Raw genomic sequence first — 26,727 nt, forward strand, 5'->3', positions numbered from 1 at the left:
CTTTTGAATTGAAAATAAAAACAAGTTTTTAGAGTAGCTAAACAATTCTAATTAGATTCTAGTTTGGTTTGAATGAAATCAAATTATATATTAACTTGAGTAACTTGGCCAGAATCATACCTAGTTTATACATATTTTATCTCCCGGTTTCACTCAATTTCTATCGAAGGTCATCTGAAGTCAGGAGGGACGAATACTTGTTTCTAAAAAAGTTTGGGATCAACTTGAAGAGAAAGTTTAAATTTAAAGCACACAGAGCGATAGGGACCCTTGTATCAGGAGAAGAATTTCTTTATCTCGACCACAACTATACCAGCCTGTTTTGAGAGTTACTGTATAGCCATAACCTTCTGTGTGACATTGATGCAGGACAAAACGGAGTAAGAGGTTGATATTACAAGTTAGTACATAGACTACACGTTACACAGAGATAACACTGTTGACAATATTTATCTGATTAGTTTTCTTTTATTGCTTCCATTGACATTACAATATCAGTACATATCAATAATTTCATGATAAGATTCTAGAAGATGAGCCAATCATCGCATTTAAGGTCCATCTTAAATATACAGAACATTATCTTCGTTACTTTCATGTTAAAATCTTATTATAATACGTCAAAGTCACGTGTTCCTATTGTCTTCAAAGAAACATCATTAGAGATCATAATAATGGAACAAAGAACTGGATTAAAAAAACAAAATATGTCATTGTCATTTATGTCCAAGACAATGTTTTAGTTTAATTTTGAGTAACACAATCAATGGTTTAACGGTAGACAGCCAGTCTTTGTTATTATGATAACATTTAACAATATTTTTCTAATATTCACTTCATTACGCGTGAGTATTATCGAAGATTAATTCGTAATATAGATATAGGAGGAACGAAAGAAATCAACTAAATATTCAAAGAAAATAAATAATAAATGGATGAAGTAGAATGAAATATAACAATTAATGACTAAATATTACGATAATTAGCGCAAGTATTAGCTAATCTTAGAATTGCCCTAATTCGAAGGAAAATATCGGAGTATAAAGATGATAAGGAAGAAACCAGTAGAATCATTTATAAAGCGCATTAAAATAACACTGAAAGTATAAAATGAAGAGTATATAAATTACAGAGCCGATCTTTGTATTTAAGGATTACTTATCAGCTTTACTACTCCGAAATTATATGAAGCTAAACAAAAACTGTTTAATGTTCTGCTTATATACCTTATAAAACAAGACTATATATGAAACAATTAATGAAGGCAAAATGTATTATTTCAAAACTTATTCAAATCTACGAGTCTTGTATAGAAATGGTATCTCCGAGTTCAAATGTATTGTTTTCTCATATGCGGTAAGTGACCTAAAGTGGCTTCTAACTGTCGATAGCTGACCTATCATGTAATATTAAACTGATCGTTTGGTTTGATTCTCCTTTAATATCACAAACAAGTAGGAACTTTAAAAGGAGCAGTAAAATATAAACTTGAAGGAAATAACAAAAACGAATAATGAAACACAGAGAGCATATCAATGCTTTTAATTTTAACTTAATGTACAGAAATTATCAGCGTTATTATCTTATTCCATCTTAATAAATTATGTGAGCTCACGTGATCGTATTGTCTCTACAGACAAGGCATTATTTAGGACTATAATAACAACGGAAGGTAAACGAAGACGATGAAGACGATACAATATTAACAAGAGTCCCACGGTTACTATGGTTACATGATTAGTGGAATATTAAAGTGTTTTACGTCATCACCCAATACGGTATCATAATATGTATGCCAACATGTACCAGCTATACCAACAACTGTATTCCAAGTTTGGTTACAATCTGATGTACTTGAAGGTTGTGGAGTTATTGCAATATAAAATGTTGGCCATTCCCAAAAATTGGGCCCGATAAAACTTTGCGCTTAAACGTTCCCAAAAATATTGGGGCCCACAAGTTCGGGTCACCTCATTAATATTCATAAAGTCAGCGCTTACAAATAGGGCACACCTTCTTACTAAAATACATCTACATTTAGCAAGTATGACAAATATCCATCACTCCGTTGTTGAGTTATCGCGGATCCAGGCAAGTGTCAGAGAAGCACACACAGACACTCAACATCATCATCGCATATAGGTTTCTTTTGCCTTCGACAAGGAATCAAAAATGGGGAGAGGGGTGTCTATTTTTCTTTTGCAAACTTGGTATGCACTGAATTATGGGTATAGCTATTATCACATACCCTAAAACAAAGTCGGGATCTTTTCCAAACCAAAGTTAAACCAAGTAAGTGTAAAACATGAAAAAAAGAAGAAAAAAAACATTTTGCTGTCAGTGACATCACACTTGACATCACACCTGCTATGACATCACACCCGTTTGCTTCAAGTTCACTTGTAGTACAAACTGTTAAAATTTCAGTTATCGATATGTCCAAAACGCAATGTAGGAATTGGATACAAATTTTACCAGGATGATTAGTATATGATTCTCTTTAATAAGTCAAAAGTAAAATTTCCTCTTGACTTTCATTTTTAAAATTATCGACGTTATACATGGTCAGTTTTGATTCAAAACATAACGAAAAGAGCTCACTATAATGAGAACCTGTCTATCTCATGAATGCCTGTAGTTATGTTATCAATCTTATTTTGACGTCATATCATCATACCTAGAGAGATTGAACTAATTGCGCATGATCAAAGCGCCCTTAACTTGACTGCAAATTTCTAAGAGATAGCGTTAATACTAAATAGAGACGTTTGTATGTTTGTTTGTCGGTGAACTATTTTGAGCCTTCATGTTATATTCTTCGTGCGCTAATGGGATCAGTTATACAAAAAATAGGATATGCCGTAAAATTGATAATAAAGTAAATTATTAAAATGCTGATTTGAAACAAACAGATCATAAATCAATCAAAACAATCATAAAGCGAAGCTTAACATAATAATATAATAATAAATGAACATAATAATAGAATAAGAAAACGAAAATAATGATAGATGACGTTATATACAGAATATACATTTGTTATTTTAAATCATGTGATATGACGTCATCTTATTGTCTTCATGTTAAGAACGATAATTTATAGGAACAGAAAGAAATGAAGAAATGCTGACATAGAACAAACATATCACAGATATTAATTAATATCACCTCTAAGTTCTTGTAGATCGATTTTAATGACACAATGGTATTGTAGATAACCAATGAATGTCACTTAGTCCTAACGTTGGCACAATTAATGTGGCTCTACTCTGTGTTAGATTTAAGACAATACGTAACCTATACGTCACAGTTTACATCAACATTTAGTAGAAGGAAGAACGAAGAAAAAGTTTTATCATGCACTCCTAGTTACCGAGTGTATGTGGATACAGTATGTACATATTTTAACCAAAGCATTCCAAACATGTCTGCTTAAAAAAAATAAGTTTAGAAATATTAACATAATTAGACCTGTAATTAATTTTCTGAGTAGCAAAGGGGACACACGAGTAGGTAAACAAACCTTTCTCTTAATTTACAAAAGTAACGATAGCTTTGTTACATATTAGGAAAAAACAAAATTAGAAAATAATACATGCACATTACCGTTTAATTCCCGTTCTACAAGTTAGCGTTTTGATGGTGGTGCAAACAACTACTATAACATCTACTTGATCACCAATGTGGTTGGTCTAACCTTACCCCTCCAACACCCTCCCCTGCACACCTTACTCGCCCCTCCACGTACACACAGAGAGTAAGATAGGGATTGTGCTCTCTTTTTTTCCTCTCTCAATAGTTGACATCCAAGAAAATATAGTCTCCAATACTCATGACGCAGTGGTTGATGGATGACGTCGATGAACCATAAAAGTTGAAGAAACATTAATAACACTCCTTTTTGGATTATAACAATTAAAGACTGAAATTCCGCCTTAAGTAATCCATTAAAACAAATTTAAATTAAACAGAACTCTTTCCAATTTCACTTCTTTATTGTATATGGAATTATTAATATTATGATACAACCTAACCTCTCTACAATATCCATTCACAATGAATGTCAAAGTTACAGTCTTCATCAAGTCACCATTCCATTGTATTGAGAATATAGGCATTTGATGACGTCACAATCACACTAGACTAGTTACTGTACATGTGTGTTGTACTGGAGCTCTATCTGGCACTGTTTGTAGTATTTTGGAAATATTAACAGTTTACAACCTAGACTCTTTCTTAGATTCTTTCTCACTGAAATTACTGCCATCGTTTTTAGGATTGAGTGAATGACGTCACAGTCCTCCTGATAATTGGCAACGCCAGATGAACAAGCATCTTGCATTGAGCTCTAATATAAAAATAAAATGATATATATTAGGTCATATTGTTATCATAATAAATGGGTCGAATAGCATATTTATTAGTAGAATAATGGGAAAGTGATCCTAGGCAACCCCCCCTCCCCCCCCCCCGAGAAAGCGCCAACAATACCATGAGCCAACAAGTAATTTAACTCACCAGGTAAACAAAACACAGCCACACGGGGAAACAAACGAACGATGTTTATGTTAATGGGAGGAACTTATCACTTATTTCTATACAAATAATCAGGGATCTGCTATGTTAATGAAATATATGATCAAACCAATTAAAGTTGAAGCAAATGATATTAGTGACAAGAAAAACAAAATCGATAATCACAAACATAGGAATACAAATTATGGTTAAGGGTGGAGATTAATTTTAATATATTAAAATTTTACCATTAAAAATAGCAGACAATCACTGTTAACAAATACAATGTTAAATACAAAGTTAGAGCGTATTCAGCTGTATTGACTTACAGTTAGTTGGACATTGCCTGGTTGAAGTACGCCAAGCTCAACTGGTAACTCTCCTCATGGAATCCCTAAACAAGAGGGAAAATATAAGTAATGAATATGTATAATGTAACACAGAAACAAAGACAATGCAGTATATAGTTAAATGTTGTAAATCATCATATGCATCCATATTAAAAGTGTTATTTCAGATAAATCGAGTCATGTGACATAAAACTTCATGTTTCAAATGTCTTGGAAATTGATGTCCTGTTCATTAATATTATTTCAGCTATTATTTTAGGGATTTCTAACGAGTACGTCTTGCAAATATTTTAGTACTGAACATGATATACACATGAAAGCTTAATCCATGCAACCATGGTTACCTATGATGTGGTCGCTCTGATTCCATGCTCGAAAGGATTTGTGAAGATTGAATTCTATATAAACGTTCTGCTGTTTGCTTGAAATATTCCAAATAAGTATATAAATAACAAAATGAATAACATATGTCAACCCATATTGACTCATAGCACGAGGATAATATCCTTTCCCAATCTATATAAAAGGTTTATGTGTAAAACAGGATTACTGTACAAGAATCAGTTCAATTATCTCCACCCCACCCTCTTCCCTGCAGCTGGTAACCATCAAATGACCTACTCAGGGGATTTCCCCTTGATATCACGATGACTCAATCAATGCAACCCAATGTACTATCACTCATTGGTGCGATGCAGGGAAATGTCCTGTTTATAAGCTGATCCCGTCTAGCTGAGTAGCCATTTTCAATTAAAGTTTAAAGTTTAACATTCTCATCGTCTTGAAAGTTCGACAATTTATTCAAACATTCATTGAATCGTTACAGAACCATATCCAGGTCACTCAGCTCTCATTATGTGCTTTTTTTTATATCTTTTTATAAGAATTCACAAATGTAGGAGAGAAATCAAATTGGACATTGACTCATTCCTTCTTCCTGTAGAACTTTGAAACCAATCGGATCATTTCGTCTAAAAGTTAAATGAAATGTTGGGTAGGCCATGTCACTACTGGTGTACCTTTAATACAGAAATTCCCTGAATTGACCATTATTTAAATGTAACGGGATAGAAGATTAATGAATGCGTCCAGTTACAGACAATTCATAATAATGGACGTTAAATATGAATCTAAGAGACTGACTTCGGTCAGCTTGCGGCTTTGATTAGCCAATGATGGCTTTTTTTGAGTTCCTGCTTGCAGGAGGATATAAATTACATATATGAACAGTTTAGGTGTTAATTATAAATGCATATTATAGTGCGAAAGAATATTAACAGTTTAAGCGTTAAATACGAAACACACAGTCTTTCTTGCTAGCTACCTTATTTCCCAAACTATAGTTTAATCATCGACACATCGTTCAGATTTATAAACCAGTCTAATTAACCGTCTCAATAACACCAGTTTACAGATGAACGGAGGAAAGGGGGGGGGGGGGGTAAGGGCGGACTCAGACCGGTGTAAAAAAATAAGTATAATAAATTGTAATTCACTGAACATTTGAAACTCATATACGCTCTCTGTCCGTCTTTACGCCGTTGTCGGCTGCTTTCTTAAAAGAATCTGTGACAGTAATTCATTGCTAGCCCATTTTGACTAACTTTAGAAAGGTTTGGTAAAATATGAAGAAATTGGCTTTCATATTGCAAAAATAAATGCAGACTAAAACCAACGGTGATCGTATAAAAACAAATTAACTGTAACAGGTTGTGCTGATAAATAATCAATTAATTGAGATATGAACCAGCGTAAACCATCTCGAAATCTTACTTGAGGCTTTGAACTGACACACATTTGGGAAGTATATTGCTCAATAAATGTTTTTTTTTCTTTAAGTTTATGTTGAAAGAGAGTCGACTCTCATGCACGCAGCTTCAACTCAAATCACGTTAACGTCGTTAGCTACCTACACCGTTGCTGTCATGTCTTTTATATAAACGGACCTGAACTGGAACTTACTTGATGCACCCCTCCTCCATTTAATCCAATCTGTAATGGATTACGGTATGACGTCATCACTCAGTCACTAAAACATCAACCGTTCATTTCTACTAGTTTCCTTATATGTCATATAACAACAGTTCGCTCCGAGTAAGTGATTTATGACAAAGTGTATGCTCTCGTTTCACAATGATTCATGATGCTATTACCCAACGAATACCATCCTAAGCCATCCCCGACCCCTCCCCGACCCCAGGGGATGATTCAAATGATTGTATTATATTAAAGAATACCGGAGTAGAGATTATGGTAGATTTGAGTGTAGACTTCTACAGTTAGCCCTTTGTGTGCAAAGAAAATTGTTACACTATAAAAGTGACATTCAAAATGTTAATATTTTTTGTCAGTTCCTTTCACGGTCAATAAACTGTGAAAATAAAATTTACGGAGAAATTAATGAATACAAGATTTACTACAAGAAATTAAAAATATCTTCTTTGATACTTTTTGAATTGGTAACGAATTATGATATGCACACCAGCGGAGTGAAATAAAATAATCACTAAGCATCTACCAGCGGGAGGGGATTGACAGTTTAAAAGTTATTTTCCAATATTGTGTGAAGCTTGTAACGCTCCATAACATCTGACTAAACCTGGCAGTATTTAAAAGTCTATCCGTTTTTTTGTTTACCATTTCTCTGACTGTCTGTGCAGAAGGAAGATTATTTAGGCCGCATCTAAACTTGACATTGAGAACAGTTCTATCATCATTACGAGATATAAACTTGTAGCTGGTCTATCTAAATTCCCTGTTCGATACACGACAATTGTAAATCTCCCCCCCCGGAAACAAAGTTTAATATTCTTTTGTCTTATTTCTTTGTTTCACATTAATTAATATCTCTTAGTTTGTTATTAAAATTACCGTTACTAATTAACAGGAACATGAATCTATGTCTCTATTACCTTTTCTCCTGGAAGAAAACCCCATTCGTCACAGGCCTGAAAGGAAAAGAAATATGATATTCATGAGATTTTGAAATATATATGGCTAAGCAAAAAATATATAAGTTAGAATGATATATCTTCACAAATATCACAATGAACCATTTCTGGCAGGTAAACGCACATCTACATTGAACACAATAAAGTCAATAAAGGAGACTGACTCGTCAATGTAAGATGCACGGACTTAATGACATATATATATTAAAAAAAAACATAAATATATAAAGGAGACATAGTTAGTTTTAAACCCGTCATCAAACACTGAGTGACGTCATTAAAACCACAGAGTGACGTCATTAAACACTGAGTGACGTCATAATGATGAACTTCTCACGAGAAGGGAAAAGTGGACAGTATTCAAAGACATACCTCAGAACATGTGGTTGGATCGATTTAATGGCAAAAATAAAGCAAAATATTGGTTATCCCACAAAGCATCATATTGGCCCTCCCCCCGCCCCCTACGTCTTATATATTATGTTTTTATCGTATTGTTGATCGTGTAGAGATATCCATGAAAGTTTGGGAAATTCAGTTGTATGATGAACACATAAAATATTGGTAGCTTTACATGCGAACATAATCAGTTTTCCAATAGTTGACTCTCTCTGCTCAACGTTAGACAAGGAAAATTTTTTTTTTCAGTATGGGGACCTAGCCCCCTCCCCAATTATAATCGCTTTGATTTATTAAATAAATATAACAAATCAAACCAGAGAAAGTGTGCCATTACGATGATTAGACAATACTTAGATTGTTATGACCAATTGTCTTTATTTGGGTTCAAGTTTACTGAATTAGAATAATATTCTAAAGTGCAACGTGTGATTAAATGAATTAACATTTTTTTTAATGCGCACACAAATATTTAAACATTGACGATTGTACAAGGTTTCATGTTAAATTAATATTAGAATACAACAACGGATATGGCTGCCTCAGGAACACTTGAATATGGTTCCATATCAGATGAAAGGGCGTTGAAAGAGAGGCGAAGGGACAGTTTATAATAAATATGGAAAGTAGTTTTCTAGCACCAACAGAAATTTGGTTTCTAACGTATACTGTGAGTCTGACAGGAAGTACAGTAGACATTTGACAACATGTAACATTGCGCCCATTTCAAGAATGTCGGGTGAAATGAAGATCATATCCTAGATTAATGCTCTGTCCTACAGTGACATGTATTACATACTAATGTCACATACCTCACTGATCTGTAACAGTTTTAAAAAAATCTAATAAACAAAATAACATTTTTGGTCAATATCTTAAAGTTAGAAAATCAGCAAGACTAGTTTGAAGTCTCTATAGCTATGCATACTGTAGCACTTTCATCCGTGTAAACAAACATGTCTTAGTCCGTAGCGACTGGAACAGAATGCCTACAGCGATATAGACTATATGACTATGTGTTGTCTGTTATACCAGACAGTCGTATATGTAAATCAGCTTAATCTGTATTTAAGACAAATCCCTCTTATGACATCGTCCAAGGTGATGTTTCATATATAGCATTAATTATACCATTTTTGTCGCGAGGAATAATTCTTACATCGATAATGGTGTATCAAAAAAAAAATCAGGTTAAAAATCCCCATAATTATAATATGCAACATTTACATCTCTTCCGTTAACTAATTATTCCTTTGAGCGTTTTGATTGGACAATTCCTATTAATTGAGAAGACATGAACTATTCGTATGGAACACCCACTGTATCCTGCACTTAAGGTATTTTAGACCCCGGTCACACGTACATTTTCTCAGACATAACGATGGTCCGACCATGGTCCGACCATGGTTCAATTTGCGTGTGACCGCTCTCTACTATGGTCTGACGATCGTCCGACCATCGTCCACTAAAGATGGTAATTAGCATCATTAACCCCGAATTAACCATGGTCTGACCATCGTTAGCAGGAAGAACCATGCGTATGACCGTAATTGCGTTGTCCGACTACGCATTTTAGCATAACCACTGACCTCGGCCGGAAATCCCCGATTTCAATCCCTTGACATATACGCGTGCCTAGATACATACGATGTAAACAAAACAAACCTGCACTGCACTGCATACTATACACTAATACATGTACTGTACATGCACACGTACGGTTTCTACCACAAAACAACACAACAATCAACACTCCGGACAATTCGACAAGACAACTCCTAACGGCGGCCACTACTCACGATAAAACCTGGGCGGAACAAGAAGTCCTGAGACTAATTGATATATTTTGGGGGAGTAGATACAGAGTATGGTGGAAAACACCGTCAGGAATAAGGAGGTGTTTAGGAAGTGTGCGGAAATGATGGCGAAAGAGGGATACGAACGGACTCATACACATTAGCGTGAGCAGTGCGTGCTGGGCTTGCATATCCATAATACTTCGCTGTGCATTACGAATGAATATGCGTCTACACGCTCTCTGTCGGCGAACAGCGGCTTCTTGTCTTTGCAGGAATGCTTCTTCCAATACGTGACGCCTCCTACAATACAAATCCTATACAAATCTAAGAACCAATGAAACGCTACTGCAAATTGAGCTTCCATCGCCATCATCTACTACTTACAACTAAAAACCCGCGAAACATCGTCAAAACCGTGACCCTTGACCGACCCACAGCAACTGCGCATGATAGCTTTGTAAAAGCATAATTAACTCACTGATACACTGTGTCCGCGAATAAGAATATAGTACAAAGTAGTGTGAGTAGGCTACGTGTGACCGCTACCGTAGTTAGTTTCATATGGTCGGTCGGTCGGAAGATGCAATTGTATACGTGTGACCGGGGTCTTAGTAAAAGCCTACAGAAATGTAAACAATCTTAATATCCTGCCCCTAAAAATGGAATAAAGTCCTTCAGTGTTTTTTCTTAGCTTTGCTGTAAAGTTTATATAAACAAAATGACTTGAATCCTTTTTGTAGATTATTTTTTGTAACATAAGTTTTCAACTAATTTTTAATCTTTCACTTTCTGATATTTATGTTCATATTGATGTACATATTTTTATATTTCTTAGTCTTTGGTTCTCCTATTTTATAAATATTTTATATTTGATAACGGAAATGAAATGAACAATATATGCGCCGGACTTTTTATAATAGATTCGAGTTATATATTTTTTACGGAAACTCTAAGTGTACATGTTATTTGAACAACTGTATACTTAGCAATATTATAGAAGAACTATGAATCTGACCGCTTGTATTAGCCTCAGCAGGATTTTAGAATAGAAACAACGTCAGCCCCAATTATTACATGTATAAGAAGGTGAAGCTATAGAGTATGTACCGGTATGTGTTATGAAAAATTTGATAGGTGTTATTTAAGTTCCGATGCTGGTTAAAGAGCAACCAGGTCTCCAATGAATTCAAGCATCTATCAAACTTATAAAAAATCATCAAACTGATGAAAGCTTTTGAGTGCTATTTGATGGCAATTAAGTCGATACTGTTAACAGCTATGTAAATGTTACATCCGTTAAGTTAGTCTTGTCATCCAACCATTGCTGTAAACGGACCATCCAGCTTCTCCAAAAGAGAGTCTACTGTATATATAAGATGCTTTTAACAAAATCCAGAAAGCAATATACGACAAATGCTTAGCATATATATCCGCGACGCAAAAAATAGATTCATGTGCGTGATCTTTCAACATTGTGTTCGTATACAGCGTCACAACATACGTGTCTAGTTCTCTGGTTACCATGGTATCTAGACAACAGAACGAAGCAGTAGTATAATTGCCCCCACATTCTTAGTGGTATTATGGTCTTGTTGTGTAAATGTGCGTGGAAAGTGATTTAATCACAGCTCCACCGAATCATTGGTAATGGTTTACTCCACAGAGCGAATCTGGTGCCACTAAAAAAATATATTTGCAAAATCTTCTTCTACAGTTTATTCCATGTCACGAATATAATATTTTCATAACTTACAAAATAGCCTTCAATCTTCTTTAATTTTACCAAGAACCGTATCACCTCTTCCTTCATTTATATCAATCGCCAAAATGTCCAGCATTTGCACTCTGGAAAACAGTGAGTCTGATGTTTACAAGCAATTTCTTTTATCTATGCACTCCACACACAAATAATACGCAATAAAACCATTTTATGTTATGGTTTTAAAACTAAACAAAGAACAACAATGTTGAATCGCGCTGCTTCGCATCGGTCACCATCTGTTATATTACCAGTTCATCCTCATTTCTGACCTAGAAACTACAAGTATTTAATGTTTTATACACATGAGTGTACGTGGAACCGTCGCAGGAACATTTACCTTGATACATTTGAGATAATAATTGAGTAAGATTGAACTTAGAAGAAAGGATAGCAAAAGTGTACTTCTGTACAAGTGTTCTACTGAATGTTGAAATGCTATGCTCGTTTGTTAATTATCATAACGATGCTCGTGATTTACTTACAGACTTTTATCTCAAAAATATATATTTTAAAGATATGTATTTCTGTTCACTTCAAGATTTGTATAAGCTTGTTTCTACGTTTGGAATAAACGTGATACAAAAGTTAACGTGAGTTGTATTATTTGGCGCCCTCAACTTCCACCCAATCCTAGACACTAATGATAAGGTCCGGGTGTTGCAATATAATATATTAAACAATTGAAGATAATTATCAAGATACAAAAAACAATTACCCGATGACAAATTATAAATATTAAAAGAGATTATCAGTAACCGAATTGGAAAAAATCCACTCCAACCCCCCACCCCCACCTTCGGATCCTGACACCTTCAAAATTGTCTAACGTATGTATGTTTGTGTCTGTTCCAAACACGCGGGAAATAATACAAAATTTGTCTTATATTCATATTTTATCAAGAGATTGCATTTGTTTTGGTTACCATGGTATCCGTACAAGATAACAACGAAGCGGGTAAGAAGAGCTACACATATATACTACAGAGTTTCTTTCTGTTTTCGAATTTATTCCATTATACACGAATACAATGATCCTTATCCCTCTGCCCACCCCCCGGAACCCTTGAAATGTCAGTTATTAAAATAGCTCCTCTTTCCTCCATATATACAAATGACCAAGATCATGGCAAGCATTACCATTCAGAAGAATATACCAGAGTGTATTGGTTTCAAATAACCAGAATGAAAACATTTCATGGTTCCTTGCTGCTGTTCATTAGTTCCATTCATAGGGAAATTTTTATGCTCACAAACTTTTGTTGCCAAAGTACTGCTAAGCCCTGATATCAATTGCAACACACATCAGTGTGTGAAGACTATCTACCATTATCATTATACCAAGTTTGACGAAATTCCGACTAGTAATAGTAGCCAAGTAATTGCAATTTGGAGTATTTCACGTTTGACCCCATGACCTCATTAATATTCATGAAATGAGCACCAAAATCAACAGGGTTAATCTACTTACTATGGGCCACCCACTCACCAAGTATGGTAATGATTGGTCATTCCCTTGTTGAGTTATTGTGCATACAAACTTTTCATAACGAAATAATGCTAGCCCCCCCCCCCCCCCCCCTTATAAACATGCATGATATCAATTGCAACACACATCAGTGTGTGGAGACTATCTACCAATATCATCATACCAAGTTTGACGAAATTCCAATAAATAGTAGCCAAGTTATTGCAACTTGGGAGTTTTTCACGTTTGACCCGTGACGTCATTAATATTTTTTAACTTTGACCTCGTATAACTTCGCACACGAAGGTCACACGGGGGTCAACCTATTGACATTTATAATCAGAAGGCACCTTTGACATCTGAAAATAGCATCGAAACTAAAAATCCCCAAAACACGAAAAGGTCACCAGAGGTCAAATTGAGGTCAAGGGTCACCCAGATGCGGGTCAACAACTGGATTACATTGAAGCAACTCCCAACCTTAACGGACAGTTCGTTCTCAAGTTATCACAAAAATGCTAGTTTTTTTTATCATTAATTGACCTTTGGTGACCTCGGATCACATGACTGTTAAGTTTGAAAATATTCCCCTATACCATTTGCAACTTGTTCCAAAATATCAACCGTGTCACACCTTGGAACTGAGAGTTATTGCATTAAATGTCTGAAAATTAACTTTGACCTTGTATAACTCCGCACACGAAGGTCACACGGGGGTCAACGCATTGACATTTATGATCAGAAGGTATCTTTAACATCTGAAAATAGCATCGAAACTGTAAAAATCCCCAAAACATGAAAAGGTCACCAGAGGTCAAATTGAGGTCAAGGGTCACCCAGATGCGGGTCGACAATTGGATTAAATTGAAGCAACTCCCAACCCTAACGGACAATTCGTTCTCAAGTTATCGCAAAAATACTAGTTTTTTATCATTAAGTGACCTTTGGTGACCTCAGATCACATGACCGTTAAGTTTGAAAATATTCCCCTATACCATTTGCAACTTGTCCCAAAATATCAACCGTGTCACACCTTGGAACTGGGAATTATTGCACTAAATGTCTGAAAATTTACTTTGACCTCATATAACTTCACACACAAAGGTCACCTGGGGTAAACCTATTGACATTTTTGATTGGTGAGACATGAATATAGCATCAAAACTGTAAAAATTCAAACATTTTTTTCTTTGCCCATTTTCTCACCCAAAATACTAGTTTTTTAACATTAATTGACCTTTGATGACCTCGGATCACATGACCGTTAAGTTTGAAAATATTCCTCTATACCATTTGCAACTTGTCCCAAAATATCAACCTTGTTACACCTTGGCCCTGGGAGTTATTGCATTAAATGTCTGAAAATTAACTTTGACCTTGTATAACTTTACACACAAAGGTCACCCGGGTGTCAACCCGTTGACATTTTTGATCGGAAGGTACCGTTGATATCCAAATCTAGCATCAAAACCAAACATTTTCTTTTTTGCCCGTTTTCTCCCAAACTAAGCACATTTTTTCTAATGTGACCTTTGACGTTTTGACCTTGGTTTCAAATGTAGTTTGATCTGCTGATTCAAAAAATCAACACGATAAGTCTGTACAGTCATCCTAACTCCGACCGAAAATCTTTGACCCCTTATAAGTTCGCACACAAAGGTCACACGGGGGTCAACCTATCGATATTTATGATCGGAAGGTACCTTTGACATCTGAAAATAGCATCGAAACTGTAAAAATCCCCAAACCATGAAAAGGTCACCAGAGGTCAAATTGAGGTCAAGGGTCACCCAGATGTGGGTCGACAATTGGATTACACTGAAGCAACTCCCAACCCTAACGGACAATTCGTTCTCAAGTTATCGCAAAAAAACTAGTTTTTTAACATTAATTGACCTTTGGTGACCTCAGATCACATGACCGTTAAGTTTCAAAATGTTTCCCTAACCAGTTCACAACTTGTCCCAAAATATCAACCTTGTCGCACATTGGCACTGGGAGTTATTGCAGTTTTAGTATTTGGGGTTTTTGGACCATAACTGACCTTTGGTGACCTTTGTGGGCACCAAAAACAATAGGGTTCATCTACTCACTATGGGCCACCCACCCACCAAGTTTGATCATGATCAGTCAATCCCTTGTTGAGTTATCGTGCATACAAGCTTAAGCGTCACACACACACACACAAACATACATGTATAGGCTCCCAAATGGGGACAACTGCTCAACACAGGAGAATTGGGGACATGATGATATAACTTTGTACTTCCTACTGCTTGCGTAAAATAGCTCTTAAATAATATTAAAGGTACCAGCTTAACACTAAAATCTGTTTCTTGTCCATTTTCTATGAATTATTGAACTTGGTTCTACACATACCATATGGGGACTTGGTGTGTCACCTAACTGGGGACTTGGTGTGTCACCTAACTGGGGACTTGGTGTGTCACCTAACTGGGGACTTGGTGTGTCACCTAACTGGGGACTTGGTGTGTCACCTAACTGGGGACTTGGTGTGTCACCTAACTGGGGACTTGGTGTGTTAACGAATTGGGGACTTGGTGTGTCAACAAATTGGGGACTTTCATTAACTGGAGAAACCCAGTGTCAACTAATTGGGAACACACTGTATCGACCAACTGGGGGCTCAACTGCAGTGGGGACAAACTTTCCTTGTGTCATGCAAAAGAAACAACTTGAAACAAACTGTGTAACATGTCAAAGCATCACCACACCAAAATCAAAGGTGACTCAAAAATGGGGCAAATTCTTTGATTCTATGATAAAATTCTATTATTGCTATGAAGTAATTTGTTACACCAAAACATCCAATGTCTTTGCCCATTTAACACCTTCTCAACTTTAATATTTACATGGGTGGATTAAGGCAAGACGGTCCAAGGGTTTATAGTGCATTCATTGAACACATTGAATAGTAAGAAGTAGCAGTATACACACAATGCATGATGCACAATAAAACTTTATTAACTGAAACTTTCAACAAAAAAAGGTGCATTCTACAGTTTTCAGGAATTCCTAAAACAAAATGTTTTGACTGATTGCTTTTATGTCTGTTGCCTGGTAAAATACAGTTTGCAGACATTTCCCTATAAGAATAGCATAGTTAAACTGATGCTGTACACTACCAGTATTTGTACTATATATATGCAAATGGAAGTGTGAGTACAGTACTTTAATTTCAGTCTAGAAGTGAAACAATTTGATATGAAACATACAGAAGCATTAAAACTGCCTCTCAACAAATAATGCTCAAAAATAATTAAGCTGTGTACCCCTACATTAAAGATCCCAAGCAAACTGTTTTGTAAAACAGTTCCCATGACAGACTAGAAAGACTCCTTTCTGCATGAACGACAACAATTAAATCTGTCTAACAATCAACAAACATGAATTTAACAAACTAGTAATAAAACATTAACCAAGAGCACTAAAACATATTCACTTTTATGCCAACATCAGGCTAGAGCTGAAAAGACAGTCAACATAGCTACTTAGCAGATTAGAAAATCTGTGGCATTTGTTCCTGAGCTCTTTATTCCATAAACAACAACAATGAAATCTGCCTAACAAGTCAATAAACATGAATTTAACAAACTAGTAATATATGAACACAGTAAAGTTTGACCAATTCTAATACCACTTTTTGTTAGCCCTTCCAGAGTGATTTCTTATGAAGTCTTTAATATTGGTCCACTTCCGTCCATCAAAACAACTGTACTTTTCCATCACCCTATCAATAGCTGTCTTTCCAGGCAATTGGTTTAATGCTATTTCTCGTCTGAATTCCTTTAAAACTACTCTTTTCTCATCTTCTGTCCATACCCTCCTTTGGTATTTTCTCCCTGAAAGGACAACAAATATATACATTACTATGTGGTGCTTTTGAAAAATACACCTCAATGTTGCCATGTGATAGTTTACAATATAAAGAAACAAATCACATCAAAATGTTTTGAGGTTGGTCTCCAGCATAAATTGCAATCTGTCTAGTATACTCCTCATATTTTGTTGTTTAAATAAAACTAGAAAATATTTATTTTAAATGGTTTGTTTTATTTATGAACAATATTACCTTTCTTCATACTGGGTGGTTCTTCTCCTTCGGAATTAGTGCTTTCAAAAGTGGTGCCATTAGCTTGATGCAGAGACTCTACACTTTCCATGCTGCCCTCATCCCTACTTGTGTCCTCCTCCTCCTCTTCCTCCTCCTCATCACTATCATCTGTATCATCAGATGATTCTATGTTGTCAATTTCTGTGGAAATAAAATCAATGACTGCTTAGATTTGTAGTACAGACAGCACCACATAAACGTAGCGTAGCAAACACAGGTTAGATAACGACAAGTACCATTCCTTGCATCAAAGACACACCTTAGCCCACAGAATTACAACTTGATAAACACTTTTTAAAGTATCACCTTAGATGATTACTAATTATTTAAAAAGGCAATTAAATTATTGATATATCAAGTTTTACAGTTCTTTAGCAGGTATACATTCTCCTCACTTCAGTATTTCTAATGTAAACTTTACAAATCAGCTTCAAAAGTCCTATTTGAACTTGAGCTACTAATTTAACTTATTGTACACTCATTTAAATATTGAACTTCATTGCAAAAACATGAAATAAATTCCTGCTTTTTACCATCATCTTTGTCAACTTCAATTTGGTCCAAAGACTTTCCTGCCAAGCTTGCTGTTGACCCTTTCTCCAAAGAGAGAAGTAGCTTAGATATTTTTGCCACCTGCAGCGTTGCATCTGGTAAACGGTAGAACTCTCTGTGAACTCGTACATCATGTCCCATAAACTTAGCCAGCATGTCAAGCTCGTTATCTTTAAGATTAAGGACTTGGCTGATTGTGGCAACATGCTTCCTCAAGCTTGTGGAACGAAGTTGGGTTGGATTCTTCGCTCCGCAAAGAGTTGCAAACTTTCGAATGCAATCAGCACCCCTAATGTGTGCATCTGAGTTGGATGCAGCACAAGGAAACAAAAACTTATTGTCAGGGTTTACACCTACTTTCTGCCTGAGGCTAATGAGTAAATCCACAGTGTCTTCCATCTGTTTTGTTAGCAGCACTGGTACAGTGTTCCCTTTGTTTCCGATGATTTCAATCCTTGTGAAAGTTTTGCAAAGTTCCCTTTCAAACTTACTGAGGCACGCAGAGATGTAATCAGCTTTCTCTGATGAGGCTTTCATGTTGTAATCATCAATAGATACTTTGGAAATTTCTCCTTGCCTTCTTCGGTTGAATAACATAATTTGTGTCAGAGTTACCTCATTAAGTACCTTCCAAGAAGCTGCTGGGTCAGACTTTCCATCATCCAACTTTCTTTTCTCATCATGCCCAATTTTTTTCAGGAAGTTTGAGAGAGTGCAAATGTCTTCCGTGAGTGGTAGTCTCTTAGGGGCATTCCTCTTGTTTTCAGTCATAGTGCGATGAGCATGACGGGAGACTTCCTCAGTCCACTTCATTTGGCATAACTCAAAGAAATTGGTTGACTGGTTGACAATCTCCTCATCACCTTTTTTCAACCCTTGTGCCTTGACAAGGAGTGCACACTTCTTAATACTATGTCCAAGCTTCAGTGCTAAACTTGGAACTTTGTACAGATGTGTTTGTGTGTCAAAACCCGCCACATTCCTCGCAGCTGTCACAACATGGTCAAACTTAGCTGGATGTATGAAGTCAGCAAGTTCATTATCTGGCTCATTACTGATAAGTCGTATCTCAATCAGTAGTCTGGCCATCTCTCTTAACTTGGTTCGTATGTAATTTTGTTGTTCTTTGTCATGACCAAGCTTTAAGAATTCTTTCTTTGCCAGCTGACAAATCAGACTATCACTCTTCAAACATCGTGACACGTCATCACCTTTTATCTTGCTAAAGAGTTCATCAAGCTGCAGGTCTGAATTGTTGAGGCTTGGAAGGAGAAGTTTTCCATTTCTGACTAGTTCTCCCCTCCTTCTCTTCAGTTTGTTTGAGGAAGCCGGCTCCAAATGACATGTGTGTTTGTAAAGGAACCTCTTCGCATAGTATCCATAACAGGTTGGACAGGGAATGAAGTTTGATGGCTCAGTGATTTCATTTGGCCTATACCTGACAATTAACTCTCCTGATCCCTGTTCCAGCACCTTGCAATTTTGTAGGTGATTTCCAAGATTCCTGATTTTGGTGAGCTTTGCTGCCTTCAGTGTGTGATGATCCTCCTGCATCCAGTCAGCCACTGCAGATTCATTGCAATGGGCTGATCGAAGATGTCTTGGTAGCTTAGCTTGAGGTATTTCGCAGTAAAAGCAAAACTGTCTTTTGTCATATACTCTACAATCTTCATTGCTTGTAGACTTCACGGTAATCTGTGATGTTCTTTCATGATTGGTCTGCTGCTCATCCACTACCTTAGAGTCATTCTCCTCTGGCAAAGTCAGATTTGGATACAAAACATATGAAATATTTGAATCATCAGATGGTGGCACAACATCATCATCTTCAGAATCATCATCACTGTCGTCATTGTCGCTGTCAAGCTCGGAGGCAGAATGATAAGACTGTGTATCTGCAAATGTAAATCAAGTAAACAGGAGAGTAAAGCTGTCACTTAGTAATGGTGGCAGCAGCAATAAAAGAACTTACTTTGAATGCAGAGTTCTCTGAAAAGATGTTAAGGATATAAACAGATACTAATGCATCTACAACTTATATGAGCTACAACTATTCAACAACGACATAGCCATGCCTACCATATCAAAACATGCTAAAATGAGTTAGTGTTTTTACCTTCAGGAACAGAATGTTGCTCAACTAATCGTTGTTTTGGGTCTGTTAACGTCACATCTGGATGCCCGACGCCATCATGCTTTGATCCAATAACATTGTTAGTTTTGTCTAGCTCTGTTAATATGGAACTGATAGTATCCATAAGATGCTCTGGTTCAGGGAGGGAGTTACATGGAACAGCCTCTACACAAAGAAAAACAGCGAGAAAAATGAAGCAAAGTAATTTACTTTCAATACAGAATAATGATGACCTGTAACTAGAGCAAAAACAAGAAATGAAGCATTTAGAACAGCTTCTAGAAAAGCAAAAACAAAGAAACATTGGCAATTGCTGATATCCAAGCTTATTTAAATAGATGTCTTACAACATGAATCTACATACTACTAGCTGCAATTTTATACGGGAAACACAGGAAATTTTCTTCACCAATAATGGCATGAGTATATCAATGGACAACAACTATGGTCTCCAGTTATCTAAACATCGTCAAAATGAGAGACTGACAGCAATGATTTTCACTTGCAAACCATTCCATTGTCTAACTGCAATTTAACTCTTACTTGATGATCATTTTAACATTTCAGTTTTTTTTGCAAAATACAAGTTTTTGCATTAAGTTGATAGAGACTTCATTTGTTAAACAAACCTCACCAGGTCGTCATGTGCACTTATTTAAGAAGCATACTTATATTCAATACTACATTAGATAAACTCTGCACAACTTTTAAGTTTGTACCTTCTGAAATTGACTTTCCTTCAACAAAGGCTGGTTGTTCCTGTGTTAACACGAGATTTGGATGCCCATTACAATCCTCTGATGATCTCATAACATCATAAGTTTTTTCTAGTTCTGCAGATGTCGAGCTACAAGTAGGCATGGGATGTTCTGAGTCAGTGAGGAAGCTACGTGGAATTACTCCTGCAAGAAGAAACGAGAGGAAAAAGGAGGCAAAATAAGTTTGCTCAATGCAGAATAATATGTGAACAAACCGCAAACATAGAAGGATTAGTCTAACCCTCTTACACTTATTTCATTCATCTTGAATCTACATGCAACCATTGACAATTTGACACAAAAATTCAAACTATCAGCAGTTGAGCAGACATATCGATATGACAACCATGTTTTATAATCATCAAATTATCCATCCACCTTCCCTACTTAATGTGATATATTTAGCTCATTGCACTTTTGAAGGTCTCGTCACCAGACTAAATCAGTGGAACAACCTCACTACATTCCAAAAACTTAGCTACTGCATCTCTGAACGTGGTGACTTCTCTACGTTAATTACTACAATTTATCAAACACATGAAGTTCATAAGTTTGTACCTTCAGAAACCGAATCTGGCTCACAAACTGCCAGTTGTTCGTCTGTTGACATCATATCTGAATGTCTAACCCAATCTTCCACTGTTTTCATAACATCAATTCTTTTGTCTGGCTCCTTGGATGCTGGACTGCAAGTAGCCATCTGTTCTTCTGTAGCAGTGTAAGACATGAAACAGCTTTCACAAAAGCAAAAATATTGTTTACTGCAGTGTATTAAAATGCATTCACTCCTACAATAAATTGTAAAACCATTCCTGAGATGGTAAACAGATCTTGAAAATGTTTCACATTCTAAATTCCACTCAATTTCAAACTGAAACAATGTCTCAGTCTTTCTCATATTTTAAGTTTGAATTTCCCTCATTGTTCGTCACCATAGAAATAATTGTTGCAACACACTTATTATGTGAACATGGCAAGAAAAATAATAAGCCAACATTTTGCTCTTTCCTTCCTTCTTAGATCCTGACCGTTATATATCCTGCAAATTAGTGCAACTCACAGTAATGTGAGGTCTTACATGAAGTACAATGTGTAGAATTTAATACATCAAACATATCACATAGGCCTACAGATAATTATGCCTCCGCAAAAAAATATAAAGTCAAAAATATAAAGGATCACTATCTGTCAAACATATAAAAAAAAATACATGATAAGACACTGCTGAAAATAAAATGTAATTCTAGTACCTTCAGATGGAGCATTTTCTCCTTCTCGGACACGGCTCTCAAAAGAAACCTGTTGAAGAAGCAGAACACGTTCTTATTACAAAACATTAGCATTGTAAACTTCAGTAAATAGAAATAGATCAATTATATGAGTGGATTCAAACTTAATCTCCTTTCTCAAGACATCTATAAGGCATTACAGTGCCACAGAGCACGCTCAATACAGTTACCCATTCAAGCAGACCCTCTCATAGTATACTCATAGTGAACACAAAATGAATGCATGAAAATTTTTGTAATGAAATTATATGGGTCAAATGACTGGGAAATGTTTAATAACAACTGTGCAAAGAAATTGAGGCTAGAGAGAGTTCCACATAGCAACCTCAGGGACACAAGTCCTGCACTTAAACACCTGACCTATCTAGACGAATGAAGGTAGAAAGATTCCTTACTAACCACTCTCTGAAGATTTCAGTGAGAGCCACAGTACAGTGCCTTCTCTAAAGGCATATAGCCTAGGGATCACAACTTATTTACATTTCATAAATCAACCAAACAGGGTCCCTGAACCCTGTTCTGGCCTCAGTTCATTTGAAATTGCAACATTTTAAAATTTTATGGAGGAGCTTGATGGTGTTTAAATTCCATATTTTCTAAAAAAATGGCACTATCTGATAAGGTAACTCTGCAATGTTCTTTCCTACAAACAGCCTTACAAGTGAAATGATGATTTTAATAGTTATGCTGGCTGACACATTGGAATGTTGGAAGTTTCTGAATGTAAGCTCCTCTCTTGGTAATGGAGGGAGGGAGTTTGGGGGGGGGGGTAAATTTAAATTGCACACTAACCTCTTTCACCCATGGAAGATTGATGATTCCATAGTCGTACAGAATTTCAGTGTCTTGCTTTATATCCTTGGTTGCAAAAAGACACAGTACTGGCCTGCTGTTGTAAGTCTTAACGACGATTTTGGAATTTATTTCCCCACCTATGCCATGATTAACAAGTCTTCCAAATTTTGGACCTGTTTGCGGTTCAGTGTTTGCATCAACACTAGAAATAAAATGAGAATGGATAAGAATTGGTAAATCACCTGTTTGTATATCACATTGTAACTAACCAAAGTTGATAGCTACTTTTTTTTTTTAGTTTGTCATTGCAATCACGTACCTGATGCAAGGAGGGTATTGAAAAATATCGGTGAATGTAAAAATATACATTAATTCTCTGACACTTCAAACTGGACATCCAACATATTGTAATTATTTCTCCACTTTGGCATTTTTAGCTTTGTTTCATCTTGAGGAATTGCCTTTACTTAGAGCAAAACAAAAAGCTTACCACCATTTCTTCTCTCTGTACTTAAAAAAGTAACGAAATACGCTTGGTTCTTCTATTTCCCTTTGTTCCCCTTCCTTGGCTGTGATCAGTTCCCCCGAGTAAGTTACCAGAAACCATCCCATTTTGAATGACTGGGAAGTAAACAGACTCCTTCCTGAAAGAGGCAATGAGTTTTTTTGAAAAGTAATGAAATCCATCACTATTTACTATCACTAATTGATATCACTAATCTCCTGTAGTAATAACTGCTGCCGAATACTTACCTTAACCACATCTAATAAATTTAACTTGACTGCATCATACCTCAAAACCCAACAATAGTTAAATAAAGAAGGACATTTACACTTGTAATTCAAATTGAAAATTTAAGTGAAAAAGTACCTTTTGTTGGTGATATCTTGACCAAAAACCCAGGTGGATCTTCCTGCATATATTTATCAAAACTAGGCCCTGGGCCGTGCCTTGTGCTACGTCTTGACATAATTTTGTCTGGAATCAAGAAGAAGGTTGATAGTGTCCATTACATATTACCCAGGGAGCCCAAAAAAGCAGACAGCACAACTTTTTCCAAACTATGTAATTCAGAATGTTTATATAATATATATCAACATTAAAATTTAACGACTAAATTCTAAGGAGACTTAATTATCATCTTTACAATTATTAAGTAAGGTGACTGAATCCAACAATGAGCTCATAGCATAACTTGGCCAAGCTACTAAATTTGAAAAGATTATACTAATTTCATGACTATAACATGATGCATCTAATCTTATGATAACATGTCACACCACAATATTCCCCTTGAAAAGAAAGGAAGGTTAATTACCTCAGAAGTGCAATACATTTGCTCCATTCATTTCACATAGCTTCAATTCTAGTATCTGTAACACATATACATGCAGCTATAACTCTTTAAGATTAACTTTTCTATCCATGGGCATCCTCAATATTCAGGTTACATAAAATTGAATAAAAAACAATAGAATGAAAAGTCTGGTCATCGAATACGAAAAAGCACCATGCAGACAGAAAGTCACAAAAGCGGTATACATATCTTGCAATGCCAAAATTATGACAAAATGTCAGTACTGCTTCCAACGTTTCAGTGTTTGATATGATGAAGTGCCCAACAACTGCCTCATGATTTATCCAAGGGGCAGACATGATTTAGATCCTACTAACAATAACATCCTACTGAGATCTAAATTAACTAGCTAAAAAAGTAACTAAACTTTCCTTATGTGTATAATGCTGCAGCTATCATCTGAAGCCTGACTTAAAACTAGTGATGTTACACACAAACTGGCCTAACCCATGTGGTATAATGTATTAGATCATATAGACCTACTGTTAATTTCCTACTATGCACACACTATGCTAGTAAGTAGTATGTATGCACAACTGGATCCTAACCTATATGACATTAAGTACAATGGTAGCACATGTGGCTTCCACAATGTACAGTAGGCTAGTCTATTAGAGGCCTATAATAGAAGTTCATAAACGAACGAACTGGAAATTACAAAAATAATTGGGGACACTGCACAGGATTATGATAAGTAAAGAGTAACTTACTGACTGGATCTATTTTCCTTCAGAAGATTCTGTCTCCGTCTCATGAAAGCTGGATGTTATTAGCTAGCTGCATATTGTAGTTATCTCAGGTACAGTAGGTACTACAGTTATCTTTGTGGCAGTACATGAAATTCGAACACAGTAAGCATGCTGCAGTACAGTGTGTATGTTTGCTGATCTCACAGCAATGTAAATTGGGGACATGGTCCACTGTTAGTATTGTCAAAGTAGACACACCCCATATGATTGGAGCTCATCAATTGGGGACATTTGGTCACTAATTTAACCAGCTTCAAGCAGTCACATGACATGAAATTCTTGCACATAAATGGGGACAACACCTTGACACACGCCCCACCAGTTAATGACACAAAGTGACACAGCTAGGCTGTAATGAATGCACCCAATGGGGACTGTCACAGATATTGCTCAAACTTTAAAAAATACTTTCATTTGGCGGGAACTTCCAAAATCTGCACTTAACCCAAACGGGGAAGTCCCCGATTGGTAGTATGTCCACACTTGGAAGGTGTGTCATCATGTAAATGTCCCCAGTTGCCAGCGGGTACATACGCACACACACACACACGCACGCCAACCTGAATACATAGGTTCCTTTGCTTTTAGCAAGGAACCAAAAACCAGACCAGTCCTTTCATTATATCTAAGCCTTCTTGGACCCACACACTTATATCAGTCACGTATACACTAATCTGGATAAATACTAATTTAAGCAAGTGATCCTTCTAATCCCCTGAAGCTTTCTGAGCAACACAGTTACTTTATTAGCAAGATTTAATTCACAAGGAAGAATACCATAATGGATATTTTAAAGTTCTGTATTTTGTGTTGTTTTTGCTACAATATGCTGGTAACAAACTTAGCCGTAAAAGGAAAGATAAGGACCTTGAAAACTTAATGTTACTTTGTTTCACCAAATCACACCAGGAAAGATGAGAGTAGGCAGAGATATTAAAGGTTTGAACACAAACAAATGAAAAATGACATTAAATTTGTGGGACAAACTATTGTCTGAATCTGATTAAACGATAAATACCTCACTAGTATAAGTAACATTCATGTGATTGAAACAACATATTTAGATCTCTTACTTAGTTGCAGGATAGTCCAGTTATGTGTGAATATAATATGGATTGGTCAACGATATAAAATATTACGTAACATGCAGCTTTATTTACTTTATTAAAACGTTTACGCATTGACTTAATTCTCAACATTATTTGAGTCAAACACTAAGAAAGTATAGAAATCAACTTAAAATAATTTTTTTTTAGTCAAATTTGACATACATCTGTTCCTATTACTAACTTCCAAATTTTCCCTATCACCATCCTGTGCATTTGACCAATTCGTAAAAGTACCACAGAAATTGTTAAATTTAATTTGATTAGTAATTACCTGAATCAACACCAACAATTTAATGTAATATATCTGTTAGTGTTATAATGCTGCATGGAAGACCCACGTTTCACACCATCAGAAAGAACTAAAGACCTAAACATGACCAATTAAAACCAGGGAGCTGCTACAGTAAGATACATGGTCAGTTAAACGGACTGTTACGACTGTTGTTATGTGTTATGATGAATAATTATACAGAAATTACAATAGCAGACCTGTTCAATATGATTTATAACATTCTACGGTTTCATCTCAGAATAAACGTGAAGTTCATAGGACACAAATTCACAACCTTGAATATTAATAAAACGGCATGTGTCAAAAAGATTGTAC

At 35.9% G+C, this 26,727-nt stretch overlaps 2 protein-coding genes across 5 annotated transcripts in view; both read right to left on the reverse strand.

Moving 5' to 3' along the window:
• Window positions 1–454: 454 nt before the first annotated feature.
• LOC139969979 (uncharacterized) overlaps window positions 455–26,727 on the reverse strand; it is a 99,846-nt gene continuing 73,573 nt past the window's right edge. For all 3 annotated transcript variants that reach the window (XM_071975475.1, XM_071975474.1, XM_071975476.1), the window contains 3 exons: window positions 7,778–7,813; window positions 4,845–4,909; window positions 455–4,348 (listed from right to left, as the gene is read on the reverse strand). In XM_071975475.1, coding sequence (XP_071831576.1) covers window positions 4,847–4,909; window positions 7,778–7,813 — 99 coding nt within the window. In that variant the 3' untranslated portion in view covers window positions 455–4,348; window positions 4,845–4,846. The remainder of the gene's footprint in view (window positions 4,349–4,844; window positions 4,910–7,777; window positions 7,814–26,727) is intronic.
• On the reverse strand, window positions 16,204–25,565 carry LOC139969959 (uncharacterized). Of its 2 annotated transcripts, none has more exons than XM_071975411.1 (11): window positions 24,977–25,565; window positions 23,776–23,883; window positions 23,395–23,548; window positions 22,902–23,106; window positions 22,071–22,119; window positions 21,379–21,528; window positions 20,782–20,964; window positions 20,045–20,227; window positions 17,910–19,823; window positions 17,335–17,517; window positions 16,204–17,104 (listed from the first exon to the last, which is right to left on the reverse strand). In XM_071975411.1, exons 1-11 carry the CDS (start codon window positions 25,014–25,016, stop codon window positions 16,893–16,895), a joined length of 3,381 nt encoding a protein of 1,126 aa, XP_071831512.1. In that variant the 5' UTR covers window positions 25,017–25,565; the 3' UTR covers window positions 16,204–16,892. The 2 variants fall into 2 exon arrangements, with proteins under 2 accessions (XP_071831512.1, XP_071831513.1); XM_071975412.1 differs by having other exon boundaries at window positions 24,973–25,565.

The sequence above is a fragment of the Apostichopus japonicus genome, chromosome 7, assembly GCF_037975245.1.
Source record: "Apostichopus japonicus isolate 1M-3 chromosome 7, ASM3797524v1, whole genome shotgun sequence".
Lineage (NCBI taxonomy): Eukaryota > Metazoa > Echinodermata > Holothuroidea > Aspidochirotida > Stichopodidae > Apostichopus > Apostichopus japonicus.

Excerpts from the sequence above, each read along its gene's own strand:
- LOC139969959 (XM_071975411.1), bottom strand. The coding sequence starts at position 25,016 with ATGAGACGGAGACAGAATCTTCTGAAGGAAAATAGATCCA. Across the intron at positions 23,549-23,775 it reads CAAGATATCACCAACAAAAG|GAAGGAGTCTGTTTACTTCC; the intron begins GTACTTTTTCAC and ends TGCCTCTTTCAG. Across the intron at positions 23,107-23,394 it reads TACAGAGAGAAGAAATGGTG|TGTTGATGCAAACACTGAAC; the intron begins GTAAGCTTTTTG and ends TTTTATTTCTAG.